Raw genomic sequence first — 17,203 nt, forward strand, 5'->3', positions numbered from 1 at the left:
AGATTTCATGCCTTCCTGAAATTTGAAACGATTCAGTTGAAACTCAAATTTTACAGTTGTGACAATAACTGGGCTATCCGGTTCATAAATTTGACTAAAAATCGTTGAAACAGCAAGAAGGATCATTAAAGTTGTTAATTTCTGGGAACTCCTTGAATCTTGAAAAAAAAACTCCCGAGCTCGAAAACCCCAATGATTTGGCCCATTTCAGATGTTACCATAATTGAAAAACTTGACAGATTGCTTACCGTAAAACCAAGAAGAGCCCCCCCCCCACACAGCCAAGTTTGAGTCCATGTTTCTCAATAAAATATTGGTGATATTATGATGAACAACTTACCAGTTGTCAAATTTTTTATATCTTTCCCAGAAACCGAGAAAAATTAGCTCAAAGTAGAAAGAAAGGGGGTATTTTTATTACAGGTTTTACGGTATGTGTTTCATCTGAATCCTTCTGTGATACTTACGAAAAACCAGCACTGACTGACAGCAAGCCTCTCCTCAACGTTGTTCCTGTCACGACATGACTCTTTCAGACGAAACTCCCGATCCCAATTGGGTCTTCTATATTTGAAGTGACATGAAACTAAAGTTAAAAGTAGGAGAATAACAAGAAAACGGAGGGCACAGGTCATTTGAAACTGAATGTTGTGGAGAACTTTTTTCTGGCTCAACGTCACAGTGTCAGAGCTGAAGAAAAGGGACGAGAGATAACAGCTGCTAGAGGAGGAGACAGATTAACAAAGATAAAGTTATCACTCATAACTTATGACTTGTTTTTCAGAAAAATGTCTAGTTTGATAGCTCCATTCAGAATGAAATCTTTCAGAAACTATTGAAAATTAATTCATTTTTTAGAAATAAAATTTTTTATAAAATCTCAATTTCAGTCGAATTAGTAGTAGAATTCGCGATGACATTTTCGATATCCTTGAATTTCAATTTGCCATCACAACCGAGATAGTACTGACGAGCGGCTTGATGCTGCAAAAATCAAACATTTGGATTTCCAGAAAAACATACAAACCTCATTGAAAATTGGTAATAATCCAGGATCACAATGTTTCTGAACTTGTGGCAATAAACAGTCTCCTAAGGACTTTGTATTTTCACAGGTCCATTTCTTGGGAGGAGCCTAAATTTTATTATTTTTCAAAGAATAAAAGAAGAACAAACCCACCTTCTCCAGAAAATCGACAACACATGAAGGCAGAATTCCTGGCGAATTTTTGTGGAAATCTTTCAATTTTTTATTGCAAAAACTCATGGGACCAATAGAAAAAGCGTCATGGGAACATCGATCAAATGTCTCGAATAAAACGTAGTCCTTGTAGCATTTCGTGTTTTCCATGCATACCTGAATAATGGATTACGGTAGAAAATAAGGTAAAATTTGTTAGAGACGTCAAAAACGACATTTTTTCCGGTACCGTTTGTAGGAATTTAGATAATTAACTTTCCACTTTCATCAACTTTATCTTAGTTCATTTCAATGATGTCAGAAAAAGGTCAACTGCCAAAATGTCTCTGATATCATGCTAAACATTTTGTTAATAGACCACTTTTTGATGACTCTCACAGTAACCGAGATAATCAGTTTCAAAGTTACAATATCTAACAAACCTACATAATAATCATTGCAATGATCTGTTAATTCTGTGAGATTCCATGACTTGGTTTTTCCAGGGAACCAAGAGATTGAAGAGCGTCGAAACCAGGATTTCATGCCTTCCTGAAAATTTATTGTAATTTCGATTTTTAAATTACGAAAATTAACAAAACCACTCCATTTTCAGAGTACTCACAAAAAACCAACACCGACTGACTGCATTTCTCCCCTCCGTCTTGTCCCTTTCAAGGCATGAGGCCTTTAGACGAGCCTTTTGATACCAATTATGTCGATTATCATTATCAGTTGATAACCTACAGAATACTAAGCTTGTAGCTAGAAGAATAGTTAGGAAGAAGGGAACAGAGGTCATTGAGGATGAAGTTTGTTTTTGAAGCAAAAGCGGGAGGAATCAAGTGATAACAGGTGTTAGGGGGATGAGAAGGATAAACAAGAAAAATGACTTCTATTTTAAAATATGTAATGTCGCTTGGAACCACTGGAAGTTGTGTTTTCATTGTTTGTAAACCTCGATCAGATTAAATTGATTTCGAACCCTTTTTTGTATTTTCAGCTACCGTATTCGCTTTAATTTTTGTATTTTCAGCTACCATATTCGCTTTAAGAAGTTCACCCTATACGTTTACTTTGAGCTCAATTACCTCTGCTCCTAGACATCATATCAAAAAGTGGTCAACTAACAAAATATTGGTGATACTATGATAAATATATTATCAGTTGACCAGTTTTTGGTATCTTTCACAAAAAATGAGATATAAAGGCTCAAAGTTGTCGGTTAGGAGGGTGTTTTTACATTCCAAACTTACCCAAAACCAGCAAAGCCGAACCGAATTCCTTCCCGATGGATCGTCTCTTTTCAGACATTTCTGCTTCAAACGGTTCTTTTCATACCAATTGTAATTCTCCTTATCCGTACCAAACCGTCCCGATGCTTCATGATTCAGAAAAATGAGAAGGAAGACGAGTAATTTGAGGATGGAAGCCATTTTTTGAATAAGTGGAGAGAAAAGCTGACTAGCGGTTTGTTATTGAAGCAAGGCAAAAGATCAAGGTGTCAGCTGTTCTCCGAAGAATTGAGATTGATTTGTCTGAAAATCCTGGGCAAAGCAAAAGTGTCATACTTTGAAAATGAAAAGTTTATTATTGGAATCTTAATTTTTCAACAGAATGAATCATCTTCCAGGGAGTGGAAGCGGTGGAACTGGTGGTCCCGGATCTCTCTTCTCGATACGATCTGCATGTGGAGGTGGTGGTGGATGGTCCGGGGGTCCTGGTGGACTATCTCTTTTGGCTTTTGGTCCTGGATCTGGCACACTGTCTCTCTTCACGATGAGATTCTTTGGATCAGGGGATGGTGGTGGATGATCTGGTGGTCCTGGTGGACTATCCCTCTTGTATCGAACATCATCCACTGGTCTTGCAAATACATAGACCGCCAATGCGGCGAATAACAAAACAGCGATCAACAAATTCATTGTCGAACTGACTCGGCTGTTGTTTCCCGTCTCGTTTTATACCATTTTCTGAGTAACCTTGAATACTGGTTTACAAAGAAATAGAATCAAGAAGAAAGATAGCGGATTTAGTTTCCTTATTTGAAAACATTTAGATTTGAGTGAGATGAATTTTTTCAAACCACTGAAATTATACACAAACAAGTTTTTTGATGCGAAAATACAAATTTATTACAGACTTTTACAGGGAGTGTACACATTATTAAAATATCAGAAGTTTCTAGCGAATAATACGATGTTGATAATATTACGTTTATCAAAACATTGTCTTTCGTTTAGCGACTCGTTTACCAGAAGAACAGGAAACGATGGTCATTACCTTCGGCTGAGAGGTCCTTTGGATTACGATCTCCGGCGGCTCTCTGTGGACGCATTTGCTCTTGGTTGGCTTCGGCAGAGAAGAGGTCCTTCTCGTGACGATCTCCAGCGGCTCTGGATGGTCGTTGTTGTTGGGCATCAGCTCCTTGAGTCTTGGATTGTTGTCCGGCGGCTCTGGATGGTCTCTGCTGCTCGGCTTCAGCTCCTTGGGTCTTGGCTCCGGCGTTGGCATCTAGTCCTTGAGTCTTGGCTCCAACTTGGGCGGCAGCTCTGGCTGGGCGGTGTTGTTGAGCATCAGCTCCTTGGGTCTTGGATTGCTGTTCGGCGGCTCTCTGTGGACGCATTTGCTCTTGGTTGGCTTCAGCGGAGAACAGGTCCTTCTCGTGACGATCTCCAGCGGCTCTGGATGGTCTCTGCTGCTCGGCTTCAGCTCCTTGAGTCTTAGCTCCGGCATTGGCATCAAGTCCTTGAGTCTTGGCTCCAACTTGGGCGGCAGCTCTGGCTGGGCGGTGTTGTTGAGCATCAGCTCCTTGGGTCTTGGATTGCTGTTCGGCGGCTCTCTGTGGACGCATTTGCTCTTGGTTGGCTTCAGCGGAGAACAGGTCCTTCTCGTGACGATCTCCAGCGGCTCTGGATGGTCTCTGCTGCTCGGCTTCAGCTCCTTGAGTCTTAGCTCCGGCGTTGGCATCTAGTCCTTGAGTCTTGGCTCCAACTTGGGCGGCAGCTCTGGCTGGGCGGTGTTGTTGAGCATCAGCTCCTTGGGTCTTGGATTGCTGCCCGGCGGCTCTCTGTGGACGCATTTGCTCTTGGTTGGCTTCAGCGGAGAACAGGTCCTTCTCGTGACGATCTCCAGCGGCTCTGGATGGTCTCTGCTGCTCGGCTTCAGCTCCTTGAGTCTTAGCTCCGGCATTGGCATCAAGTCCTTGAGTCTTGGCTCCAACTTGGGCAGCAGCTCTGGCTGGGCGGTGTTGCTCAGCTTCAGCTCCCTGAGTCTTGGATTGCTGTCCGGCGGCTCTCTGTGGACGCATTTGCTCCTGGTTGGCTTCAGCAGAGAAGAGATTCTTTGGCTTGCGTTCTCCGGCTTCTCTCTTCATTGGCTTGTGCTGGTCAGCTCCTTGAGTCTTGGATTGCTCTCCGGCGGCACGAGATCCACGGTGTTGCTCAGCTTCAGCTCCTTGGGACTTGGATTGTTGTCCTGCGGCTCTAGCTGGTCTCTGTTGTTGGGCTTCAGCTCCCTGAGTCTTGGATTGTTGTCCGGCGGCTCTAGCTGGTCTCTGTTGCTCGGCTTCGGCTCCTTGAGTCTTAGCATGAACTTCAGCAGCTCTGGCTGGGCGGTTTTGTCCTGCGTCGGCTTCAGCAGAGAAGAGATCCTTTGGCTTGCGTTCTCCAGCTTCTCTCTTCATTGGCTTATGTTGGTCGAGTCCTTGAGTCTTTGATTGATCTCCGGAGGCTCTGGATGGTCTCTGTTGCTCGGCTTCAGCTCCTTGGGTCTTGGCTCCAACTTGGGCGGCAGCTCTGGATGGGCGTTGTTGGGTGTTGATGTCAGCAGATTGAGATCCCTTTCCAGCATTGTCTCCGGCGGCACGAGATCCGCGGTGTTGCTGTTGGTCGGCTCCTTGAGTCTTAGCTCCAACTTGGGCAGCAGCTCTGGCTGGTCTCTGTTGCTCGGCCTCGGCTCCCTGAGTCTTAGCTCCGGCATTAGCATCAAGTCCTTGAGTCTTGGCTCCGATCTGGGCAGCAGCTCTGGCTGGACGGTGTTGCTCGGCTTCAGCTCCTTGAGTCTTGGATTGTTGTCCGGCGGCTCTTTGTGGGCGGAGTTGTTCCTGATTGGCTTCAGCAGAGAAAAGATCCTTTGGCTTGCGTTCTCCGGCTTCTCTCTTCTGTGGCTTGTGCTGGTCGAATCCTTGGGTCTTGGATTGCTGTCCGGCGGCTCTGGCTGGGCGGTGTTCGGCATCAGCTCCTTGAGTCTTCGCTCCAATATTAGCATCGAGTCCTTGAGTCTTGGCTCCAACCTGGGTGGCAGCTCTGGCTGGTCTCTGTTGCTCGGCTTCAGCTCCCTGAGTCTTAGCTCCGGCATTAGCATCAAGTCCTTGAGTCTTGGCTCCGATCTGGGCAGCAGCTCTGGCTGGACGGTGTTGCTCGGCTTCAGCTCCTTGAGTCTTGGATTGTTGTCCGGCGGCTCTTTGTGGGCGGAGTTGTTCCTGATTGGCTTCAGCAGAGAAAAGATCCTTTGGCTTGCGTTCTCCGGCTTCTCTCTTCTGTGGCTTGTGCTGGTCGAATCCTTGGGTCTTGGATTGCTGTCCGGCGGCTCTGGCTGGGCGGTGTTCGGCATCAGCTCCTTGAGTCTTGGCTCCAATATTAGCATCGAGTCCTTGAGTCTTGGCTCCAACCTGGGCGGTAGCTCTGGCTGGTCTCTGTTGCTCGGCTTCAGCTCCTTGAGTCTTGGCTCCAGCATTGACATCGATTCCTTGAGTCTTGGCTCCGACTTGAGCGGCGGCTCTGGCTGGGCGGTGTTGCTCAGCATCGGCTCCTTGAGTCTTGGATTGTTGTCCGGCGGCTCTTTGTGGGCGGAGTTGTTCCTGATTGGCTTCAGCAGAGAAAAGATCCTTTGGCTTGCGTTCTCCGGCTTCTCTCTTCTGTGGCTTGTGCTGGTCGAATCCTTGGGTCTTGGATTGCTGTCCGGCGGCTCTGGCTGGGCGGTGTTCGGCATCAGCTCCTTGAGTCTTCGCTCCAATATTAGCATCGAGTCCTTGAGTCTTGGCTCCAACCTGGGCGGTAGCTCTGGCTGGTCTCTGTTGCTCGGCTTCAGCTCCTTGAGTCTTGGCTCCAGCATTGACATCGATTCCTTGAGTCTTGGCTCCGACTTGAGCGGCGGCTCTGGCTGGGCGGTGTTGCTCAGCATCGGCTCCTTGAGTTTTGGCATTTACTTGGGCGGCCGCTCTAGCTGGACGCTGCTGCTGAGCGTCAGCTCCTTGGGTCTTGGATTGTTGTCCTGCAGATCTGGCTGGTCTCTGTTGCTCAGCATCGGCTCCTTGAGTTTTAGCTCCGGCATTGGCGTCAAGTCCTTGGGTCTTAGCTCCAACCTGGGCGGCAGCTCTAGCTGGGCGGTGTTGCTCGGCCTCGGCTCCTTGGCTCTTTTGTTGCTCTCCGGCGGCTCTGGCTGGGCGATGTTGGTCCTGATCAGCAGAGAAGATGTCCATTGATGGTCGGTCTCCTGAGAATCTCTTCACTGGCTTTGGTTCGACTTGGGGAGTTTGTGCATCTCCAGAAGCTCTGGATCCTCGGTGTTGATCGGCATTTTGATCAGGAATGTTTCGAGCATGAGAATAGACCGCAAGAGCGGAAAGGCAAAGGAAGGAAAAGACCAGTAACTTCATTGCTGAGTTGATTTGTCTAGTGGATTCGTGTCCCTTTTATACCGAAAACAGTTTCAGTTTGGGCGGTTACCTTTGGATACGGCATTAACAGGTTTTCAGGTAAAGAGTAACGATCAAGGTGAGAGGGGAAGAACCTGGAATCACGTTGTCTCTGTCTTCTCCAGATTCTGTACTCTTGATATCATTCTGTTATTTCCAAATTCTCTCTCCTCCCTCCCATCTCAAGTCGTCGAATCCGATACCTTCCTAGAAGACGTTGTCTGCAAAATTGTGTCGAATGATGTAAATTGTTTTGTTTAGTAAATCACAGTCTCTCCCATCTGTTGACATGAATAGCCAACTGATCGGCCGGATCTGATAAGAAGAGGGTTTTTTGACCACCACTACTCTCTCTTATCTCTCCACTTCTCATTATCTCTCGCTCTCCGTTGCGAATTCATCAAATTGAAACTTGTGTACCTTCTTTGTTAGGTGCATAATACCGCGTCTGTCCGATAGTGTAGTCCATCGTCTTGTTTACAAAAAACAGAATTCTGAAATGATCGGAGTCCTGTTCAGTGACCACCACAAGAAAAGTTGGTTATTGAGATTAGGAGAGAAGAAATTGGAACGTAGTGAGAAGATGGCAGAAACCGGTTTTGGATTTCAAATTTTCCCAGTTGGTGGCCGTTTTAATTTTGAAGTTCTTGGTTTCAAAAAAATTTTTGGTTTTCCAGGTTGCACAGGGAGTTTTGAAGGAAATATTTGCAAAGAAAAAAAAGTTGGAAAACATGTTTTTCAAAATTGCGGAATCATTCTCGCACGAAAATTTCAAAATGTTGTGTTTTTGCACGAAGTGTTGACTGTCCGTATTTTCTATACTTCAACAGGCCGGACTTTTTTCAGAAGTTTCTTGTTTTGGCCCGAGCCAAAAAGTTTGGCTCTTTTCTAGTTTAGAGGTCCCAAAAAATTTAGAGGTCCCAAAAAAAATTAGAGGTCCCAAAAAAGTTTAGAGGCCCCAAGAAAAAATAGAGGCCCGAAATTTGAAAAACGCACAGATATTCGAATAATGTACTAGAATTTGAACTATGTGACTAGTTTGAGTTTTTGGGTCTTATAGGATGATATGACTGCTCCTAACAGTTTTATCTCCAATTCTCTCTTGATGATGAATTCCAATTTACATATAAAGAAGATTTCGGCAATACAGTAATGATTCCATGATTATGCTGTCTCTCAGGCTTAGATAATTATCAGAAAATATGCATTCCTAAGCCTATTAAAAGTATAAAATATATCATCAACAATTATTTTGCTATAAAACCTTAAAACTTTAATTTCTTACACAATTCAAATTCTGGTACATTATTCAAGCATCTGTGCATTTTTAAGTTTTGGACCTCTACTTTTTTTGGGACCTCTGGACTAGAAAAGAGCCAAAAGTTTTCCTGCCTTTTGAAGTATGTTATTTTCTATTCGAAAAAATCAATAAAACATAATTACCTTTTTGAAGTCTCATACTGTATCTCATAGAAAATCCGAAAATTCAATTTTGACTGATTTTTCTTAGTGTTGCTAACATACTTCAAAATTGCATGACACTAGTATAAAAAATCGTAGCTGTAGAAGATAAACTTTGATGACCGTGGCCGGAAGTCCCACAAAGATAATTACAGTAACCTACAAATATTTCCATTTTCCCGATATATTTTCCCAATTTTCGACGTTTTCAGACAATTTTTTCTCAATCAAACATTTTATTTTCAGACTGGCCGGTGGAAAATATCAAGAAAGTAATCTAGAGTAATCAGTAAAAAAAGATAAAATTAACCCTGAAAAGAATAATCCATAAAATCCGAAAAATTCAACTCTGACTGATCTTTTTTTCTTAATTTTAAGACACTGAAAAAGGTGAAGTTAATTTTTTTTAACCAGAATTTTTCCATGTTTTCAGAAATTTTCAATTCAGGTTTCAGTTTCATTTTAATAAATTTTTAACGTCCTCTCGAATAAAAAATTCTGAAACTCATTTTTGAAACTAATTCGTCTATCTTTCATCATTCTCCCAATTATATCCTACCATTCCTTCGCAAAGTTTTACTGCTCCTAATTTTCAGCTATGAGCCAATTTTTCTCGGTTCCTGTCAAAGGTATCAAACATTTGTCAACTGATAAATTGTTTATCATGCAATCACCAATATTTTATCACCGAGATAATTCAGCTCAAAGTGTACGTGTAGAGTGGACAAATTTGCAATTGAGCAAATTTTATTTCAGAAAATCTGAAACTTCTTTTCCAAAATTTAACTTCTCTGTATTCCAAAGATCAAAATACGCTATCGTCAAATTTAAACTTTTCTGTTTACTATCGAACCCAAGAAACCAATCAATTCTAGTACTTGTTTATCTCGGAATCTAACCGATCGAAGTCCTCGATGTTCAGTGACCACACCAAACCATATCCATTTCAAATTCTAAACACACGACTTGATCGTTAACATTTTCAGAAGACCATCTAGAAGGCTGAAGATTCATTTGTGCAAAAAATTGTTTTTCCGGATGGCCCAATCCAGAAACATGTTATTTTGTCAGTTATTTACTAAAATCTGGATAGACTAAATTTTGGTCTGTCTGATTGGGTTTCGTCATCAACGAATTTATCAAGTTGTCTGTTTTTTTGAGGACAGGAAATCTAGAAGAATAAACTGGTTAAAGGGGGAATTCCCCGTCTCGTGTTATTGTGTTTTGATTACTAATAATTTCAGCAAAAATGTTGATACAGAGATCTAACTAAGAACTTTGACTTGTTTGGGTATCTCCTTGGTACGGGTCGGGTGGGGGTCTCGTCTGGACGAACAGACACAAAAAATGGTGAGGGGGTACCTGAATTACGGTCATTGAGGCACTTTTCAAAATAATTTCAAGGCAATTCATGAATACAGTATTGGTCAATAAGATATACAGTGGCGAACGTTAGTGAGTGTCCCTCTATACTTTTGTTCATAACTTTGCTCAAACTTGTCCAATCATCGAAAACTTTTTTGTTAAATGTAGCTGGATATCCAACAAAACGTTGTAAACATTTTTTTTAAACTCAATCAATTTTCGCGTCTTCTGAATCTTCACAGATGTGACGATGACTCCAGAAGGAAAAAATTTTCCGTCAGAATTTTTTTAAAGATTGGTTTTGTAATGAAAAATGTTTGGTGTAAATCAAATATATACAGAAAATAATTTGGAGCGGTTTGGAACACTTGCTCTTGAGATGTGCTCACTGGAGCATGAAAGATATGGTTCAGGAGTTTGGATATATATCGGCTCAGAGTAATTAAAATTTGCTTAAATTTTGAGAGAATGTGTTTTGAACTGTTCTACCATATACATACAAAACTTTGTATTTTGGGAACAAAAAATTTTTCATAATTTGTTCATTTTTGTGTATCAAAAACGAGTAAAAAAAGCAAAACTTTTTTGTTCCCAAAATACAAAGTTTTGTATGTGATTTGTAAAACAATTAAAGATCTATATTTTCTCAAAATTTGAACAAGTTTGAATCATTTTGAGCCGAGTTATAGCCAAACTTCCGAACCATACCTTTTATGCTCCAGTGAGCACATCTCAAGAGAAAGTGTTCCAAACCGCTCCAAATTTTTTTTTCGTATACATTTGATTTACACCAAAAATTTTTCATTACAAAACCAATCTTTAAAAAAATTCTGACGGAAATTTTTTTCCTTCTTGAGTCATCGTCACGTCTGTGAAGATTCAGAAGACGCGAAAATTGATTGATTGAATTTCAAAAAAACTTATATGACGTTTTCTTGAAAATACAGCTACATTTAACAAAAAAGTTTTCAATGATTGGACAAGTTTGAGCAAAGTTATGAACAAAAGTATAGAAGGACACTCACTAACGTTCGCCACTGTACAACAATGTATTTTTCTGTTGATTTTCGGCCATTTTGACAATTTTCGAGAGTCTGAAACTCGTTTGTCAAGTTTCCGATCACTTTAAAGATATAAAACAGATTTAGGTTGAAAACGTTCTATTTACTGAAATTTTGAAAACTCTTAGTTTTTCAGCGATTGCCGGATTTCTGTAAGATACCTGTCTTTTCACATTTTCAGTTCAAAAACAGGCAAAGATCGGATGTCGCTCAGAAATCGGCAAGTAGCTGAAAAACTAGGAATTTTCAAAAATTTCTGTGAATGCAAAGTTTTCAATTCAGGTCTGCTTCACATTCTCCGAAATTTTTCAAATGATCGGAAACTTGACAGCCGAACTATAGACTCCTGAAAATGATCAAACTCAACCGAAAATCTCGCGTTTCTATATCTTATTGACCGGTATTGTGTGAGTTTAAAAAGGGATATTTTTGATTGCTCAGAATGATAATCATTACAAAACGATACAAGTTCATTGACTAGCATAAAATTCGTAACATTCTGGTACAAAAACTAGCAATTTCGAAGCATTTATATCAAAGTGGACTTCAAATTTCCTTCTCCAAAAAAAAACTCAAAAAATTATTTTTGAAAAATTTTGTTATAAAATCAATAAAGTTTGCTAACGAACTCAAAAATCTGAATTGACCTTATTAAGAGCTTCAAAATGAGCTCAAACATGGCTATGCTCCGCCCGTAATTAAGCTTAGGACATCTCAAAGTGAGCGGAGCTTAGTTGTGTTGCTTATTTAGTAGTTCAAATTTTCACAAATTTAATGAAACCAACGAGTTTGTTTCCAATTAAAAAGTTATCAGAAATATTTCAAAGCATAATTTATTTTACTGATAGTGAGGTCAAATATGCGATGTTTTACATGACACGACATGGGAAAGTTTCTAAATTACCGAGAAAAAATAACTCAAATTTATGAGAAGAGATTCTCCATCGTTCCTACTCCACTTCTTTGCCATCCTCTCCAAGTGACCGTCTCTTCGCTGGTGGCTCCTCATCATCGTCGTTTTCGTCATCCTCAGAACTACTCGAATCAGATGAATACGTCGTGGTACAACTTCCACTCATGCTTAATCTCTTCTTCATTTTCTCATCCTGAGCACATTGCAGAGCCTAATGATTAGACGAGTTTGAAGCGTCTCGCACAACAGATTCTCTCCTTCCGTGATGCTTAGCTCCCGCCGTTTCTTGATAGCCGTCGCCAGAAGTTTCTGGAGAGAAACGACGTCGGACGGGTAGTCATCTGAATCTGAATCTTCTGATTCTGGAGGTGACATTTTCATATCAAGACCATAGCGATCGAGTTCATAACGTTCCATTCTGAAACAAACTGAACATTCATAGTTTGATAAGTGTCAAGATCTTGAACTTTTTTTTTCATGCGAAACTCAGGAATCAATAAACTTTACGATAATAATGTTATGGGCGTCTTCGAGGTCATGAAAGTCAATAAATCAATAACAGAAACTCATAAAGGAACGTATGTAAATGACAATACAGGCAAAATTAATAAAAAAGGTGTGTAACACTTATATACAGTACCGTGCAATAAGATATACAATTCGTGTTTTTCAACTGTAACTTTCTTCAAAATAGAGCTGAAGCGTCAAACTTTTTTGTGAAATATAGCAAGTCTCCCAAGAAAAATGAAACAAATGAAACAAACATAAAGAAAAATGAAAAATGAAATGAAACATTCTCTCTCCAACCAACCAAAAAGCACTTCAAATGAATCAAAAAGTGATGGAAATGGTTCCAGGAGAGATGAAGACGTATTTCAGTGTTGATGAGGTCGGAGACAACCAAAATAGTCACTCTGATGCTGCCAACTTTCCAACAGAATTTTTGAATAAAATGACTCCATCAGGATACCACCACACAAATTGAAGCTGAAAGTTGGTGCATTGGTCATGCTCCTCCGAAACCTTGAAGTTCGAAACAGACTGTGCAAAGGTACATGATTGGTTGTTCGAGAAATGGGAGAGCAAGTTCTCAGATGCGCTTTTATTTCGGGACCAAATGAAGGTGGAGACGTTTTGATTCCAAGAATCAAACTATCATTCAATTCGGGGATTCCATTCGTGCTCCAAAGACGTCAGTTTCCAGTAAGACCTGCCTTTGCTATGACCGTCAATAAGGCTCAAGGCCAAACATTCGATCGTATCGGACTGCTTCTGGACGCTCCGATTCTTGCTCATGGACAGCTATATGTAGCATTGACAAGAACAAGAACTAAGGATGGAATCAGAGTTTGGGCTCCAGAAAAAGTCATGCATATATTGTTTACAAAAACATCCTGTAGCTCCATTTCTAGCTTAAATTTTTCAACCCATAGCCATTTTTCATAACTATCCTTTTCTAGGAATTAAACTGTTGATCTGAATTTTCCCTTTTTGATGTTTTTAGAATTGTTCTTCTAATCAATTGTTCTACTAATAAATTTTCAAAAAATAAAATGATAATTGGAACTTTTTGAATTTAAACTGAAGCCAGTGGAAATCGCGCTGTAGCCGCGAATTTTCACTGGTATATTGTAGAAAAACATCTGAAAAATAATAAAAACATAAAAAAACCTACCATTGATAACTAGAAATTGGACAACGATAGTTGGAAAAGCCCAGAAGCCGGAAACCTCTAGTTGACACTTTGAGCAGCCGTTCCATACACGGAATTGTACTTCGATGATGCATGATTTGCTTAAAAGTTGGTCAAAGTCTCTTTTATAATTTTCAAAATGTTATATTTCACATTCATCACCGTTTTCTATTTTTCCCAGATTTTTTAAAAAATGACCCAAAAATCCGAAGTTTTTCAAAAAGTGAATTTTTCCACTAAAATCTTTTCTTTTATTTTTCAAGTTGAGAGTGTTTTTGTTTCATTTTTCTTGGGAGACTTGCTATATTTCACAAAAAAGTTTGACGCTTCAGCTCTATTTTGAAGAAAATTACAGTTGAAAAACACGAATTGTATAACTTATTGCACGGTACTGTATCAAAAGAAGACGTCTGAAAACTGAGCACATTACGGAAATCATTGTCGTCAAGCGGAAAATAGATTCTTGAGTCAGGAAAAACATGTGATTCTGAAAATCGTAATCAAAACTTATTAATTATTCGACCGGAAGATATTCAGGGTTTTTGTTTATCATCATGAGAATACGTATCGTCATAACCATGTAGTTTCAGGAGCTACAGCTTTTTTGGGGCTTTCAAAAGCTAACAAAAAGAAATTCAGAATCCGCCGATCCATAGCTCCTTTGATAAAGTTAGAACAGATGTTGTTTCCTGACCGCTCTATTCATTGTTCTCCTGGAAAGGTATTTCGATTATCAATTTGTGAGTTTTGACCTTCTCGCATAAAACTTCTGAAAAATTGAGAATCGTAATGAACTTGGGACAAGCAGGCACCTAGACAGAACACTTCAGACTTTGCTCCTTCCTCATCTAACCCATTTCACAGCTGACATTGCTGAAGGCAATACCTGTTTTTTACTAGAATCATTTTCCCCGTCAAGCAATGAATCACAACTCTTTGAACTTAATTCTCACCACTATTATATTTATATCCCCGGTTCTATCTGAAAACATTTTCACCGGAAGAGATTATAACAGTATGGAATGTATACTTGCTAATGAATGGACATAATGAAGTATCAGGAACTCAATGGCAATGAGATTTTTCAGATTGGACCAGACATTCAGAAGCAGATGAAAGATGTTTCTGAAAATCTGGATATTTTGGTGAATATGACTTTTACAAGACTGAAAATGTACTGTGACGATCGCTTTGTGAGTTCCAGTGTTTGAAGACTGAAAAAACAGACAAACAGAGAGCATTCTTTGAACCTTTGGTTATTAGACAGCTGACTCGTTTTATCATTAGAACTCATCTTCTCACTTGATCACTTCCCGTCATGACCCAATTGATTTTTATTTTCCCCAGTTTTCTATTAATTTCACCTATCCTCGCAGTCAGTATTTTCGGAGGAAGAGATCATTGGAGTACTGAATGCACAAAGGAGAGGTCCCAAAATGACATGTGCCAAATGATGGTGATGTTCTCATGCGAACGTTTAAAATTTGTGAACTTCCAGATTGGTCTAAAAGTTTGGAGGCATAAGAAAAATATCACAGAACAGCCCGAGATTTCCAAAAACATGACATTGACAGAGTTGAAAATGTATTGTGATGATCGTTTTGTAAGTTATCAAAGGAGGGGAGACAGGAGATTTTTCGGAGTTTATTTTGAGTTACGGTATACATTCTGAACTAACGAATGTACAGTGTTTAGTGTTCACTATGCTTCTATGTGTCGTGACCGTTTTTATGTATGTCATTGGGCAGCACCCATGGCCCATGGGGCTCCGGTGGAGTCGTCTCTTTCTTGATCTGTCCGAACACGTTGAAAAAGTTGGAATAAAATATAAATTTACGCGACCCTTTGAGTAAGACAGAGGAGCGAAGCGACGAACAGTAAAAGTTAAACTGTTTGAAGCGCCGGAGGCGCGGCGAACAAGCTGGTATGAACAAAATTTCGAGACAGTTTTTTTGAAAATTTTAAAGCTAAACAAGAAAATAGCTTCACTTTTGTAGTTGACCACTTTTTTGTACAATTTCATCTGAACTAGATACGCCGCCTGAAGGTAGCCCAATGAGAAAATATAAAGAAATATCAGTAAGTTTAGAGCTGCGACACTCAAGCGTTTTATATCATTTTGAATTTATGCGAAAAAGTTGTCGACTGCAAAATTGAAGCTATTTATTTGATCAGTTGACTTGAACATTTTGGTTCTTTTATGAAATTTTGCTTCTTGAAAAAATGTTGGTCTGAATATTGTGATCGTATTTTTAATGAAAGTTCCGATTTTTCTTTGCTGGTCAATTTCATGAAAATCTTGATAACTAAAACCTGGTGTCAAATTTTCTCTATCTCGTCTAACGCGAGACAGCTGTTTTTCTCAAAGTCAACATTTCTGGGTTTCATAATGAAAACTCATCCCTGTTTGAATCATGCCCCGAGATTCTTGGATCCTTATTATTAGTATCCTACTATTAATTCCATTTACTCTCTCTGTCAGTGTATTTGGTGGAACTGATAATTGGAGTACTTTATGCAAGTATAAACCGATGCAAAGTGATACGATGTGTAAAATAAAGGTATTGAAGTTTCTGGAAAGCGTCCTCGATCGCAAAGCTTTCCAGATCGGTGCAAAAATTCATATCCAAGTGAGGGATATTTCTGAAAATCCAGAGATTTCAAGAAATTTGACTTTGACGGCGCTGAAAAAGCATTGTGATGATCGTTTTGTGAGTTGTTTTGAAATTGACCAAAGGATGATTTCATTTCGTTCGATGTTCTATAGATCTGAGTGGTTCAGCCCCGACAGCTGACTTTGTTTTTCAATTTGAATTCAGATCTTCTTTTTATCACTTCATTTCCTCTGTTTTTTATTATCTACATCATGACTCCATTTCTTCGGAATCGATCCTTCTTCACTTTTCTATTAATTCCCACCACATTTTGCCTATTTGATGGGATAGATTTCTGGAGTTCCGAATGTAACAAACAACAGAACACTCAAGGGGATATGTGTAAATTTTGGGTAAATTTGAATAATTTAAAAAAGTCCTTGATGAGCCAGATTTCAGCACAATTTGAAAGTTAGAGTACATTTGAAGGGGATAACTGAAAATCCAGAAACTTCTAAAAATATAACTCTGACGGAATTGAAAATGCACTGTGATAATCGATTTGTGAGTTTTGATTATTATCGTTTGAAAACTGGAGAGGTTCTGTTGCGGATCAAGTTTTGTGAAATTGTTGAAAATCGAATCTGAATATTTCATTAGGGAAAATTAATTTGAAAAGTGGTCTTTATTAATGAACTTTGGAACTTTGAAAATTTCTAGAAAGTTCTGAAATGAGTTCCAAACTCCCAAATGAGATAATTTCGATTTTCCAGGTATGTCTCGAAAACACTTATTGCTACAAAGACTCTTATAACTACCAACTGCTCGATGAATGCATTGAAGAAGTGTTTCAAATTGGCCCAATGTCGTTTTGTCTTAAGAAATTGAGGGAAATTTCGAACTCGGAACCCAACAAACTGTCAAAATGTGTCAAGGAATATTTAGAGAAGGTGAATTCCGAAAAAGTGTATTAAAATTTCAAAAAAAAAAATAGATTCTAGAACGCTACCTCTAGTACGGACTGTTTGGTGATCAAAAACACTGGCGACTGTTTGCTCCCCGATGTTCAAAAACATTGTGACCCGAAATTTTTGGCAATGTACAAACAGGTAACCTAGTTTTGAAAAGAAGGCTTTAACGATGTGTTGTTCCAGTACCTATCCCTCCGTCTCTACAATCTCGCTTGTGATGGACGTTTGCGCTATAGAGTGCCTGGAGATGAGCCACAGAACGTTTTG

The 17,203-nt window shown here is 39.8% G+C and overlaps 5 protein-coding genes across 5 annotated transcripts; 1 reads left to right on the forward strand and 4 right to left on the reverse strand.

Moving 5' to 3' along the window:
• Window positions 1-870: 870 nt before the first annotated feature.
• CBG04757 lies at window positions 871-1,726 on the reverse strand (the record flags this gene model as incomplete). Its single annotated transcript, XM_002637898.2, has 4 exons — window positions 871-984; window positions 1,028-1,135; window positions 1,181-1,357; window positions 1,628-1,726. 4 exons carry the CDS (start codon window positions 1,724-1,726, stop codon window positions 871-873), a joined length of 498 nt encoding a protein of 165 aa, XP_002637944.2.
• Window positions 1,727-2,802: 1,076 nt separating this feature from the next.
• On the reverse strand, window positions 2,803-3,105 carry CBG27237 (the record flags this gene model as incomplete). The annotated part of the gene is made up of 1 exon (XM_045238176.1): window positions 2,803-3,105. The coding sequence occupies one exon, from the start codon at window positions 3,103-3,105 to the stop codon at window positions 2,803-2,805; it is 303 nt and encodes a 100-aa protein (XP_045098345.1).
• Window positions 3,106-3,431: 326 nt separating this feature from the next.
• Window positions 3,432-6,839, reverse strand: CBG04759 (the record flags this gene model as incomplete). Its single annotated transcript, XM_002637899.1, has 1 exon — window positions 3,432-6,839. The coding sequence occupies one exon, from the start codon at window positions 6,837-6,839 to the stop codon at window positions 3,432-3,434; it is 3,408 nt and encodes a 1,135-aa protein (XP_002637945.1).
• A 4,876-nt stretch (window positions 6,840-11,715) lies between these two features.
• CBG27238 lies at window positions 11,716-12,095 on the reverse strand (the record flags this gene model as incomplete). The annotated part of the gene is made up of 2 exons (XM_045238177.1): window positions 11,716-11,803; window positions 11,923-12,095. 2 exons carry the CDS (start codon window positions 12,093-12,095, stop codon window positions 11,716-11,718), a joined length of 261 nt encoding a protein of 86 aa, XP_045098346.1.
• Window positions 12,096-14,420: 2,325 nt separating this feature from the next.
• CBG04762 lies at window positions 14,421-17,083 on the forward strand (the record flags this gene model as incomplete). The annotated part of the gene is made up of 5 exons (XM_045238178.1): window positions 14,421-14,564; window positions 14,870-14,974; window positions 15,978-16,082; window positions 16,739-16,915; window positions 16,967-17,083. The coding sequence occupies 5 exons, from the start codon at window positions 14,421-14,423 to the stop codon at window positions 17,081-17,083; spliced, it is 648 nt and encodes a 215-aa protein (XP_045092755.1).
• Between the last annotated feature and the right edge of the window lie 120 nt (window positions 17,084-17,203).

Source organism: Caenorhabditis briggsae (genome assembly GCF_000004555.2).
Source record: "Caenorhabditis briggsae complete genome, chrV, whole genome shotgun sequence".
Classification (NCBI taxonomy): Eukaryota; Metazoa; Nematoda; class Chromadorea; order Rhabditida; family Rhabditidae; genus Caenorhabditis; species Caenorhabditis briggsae.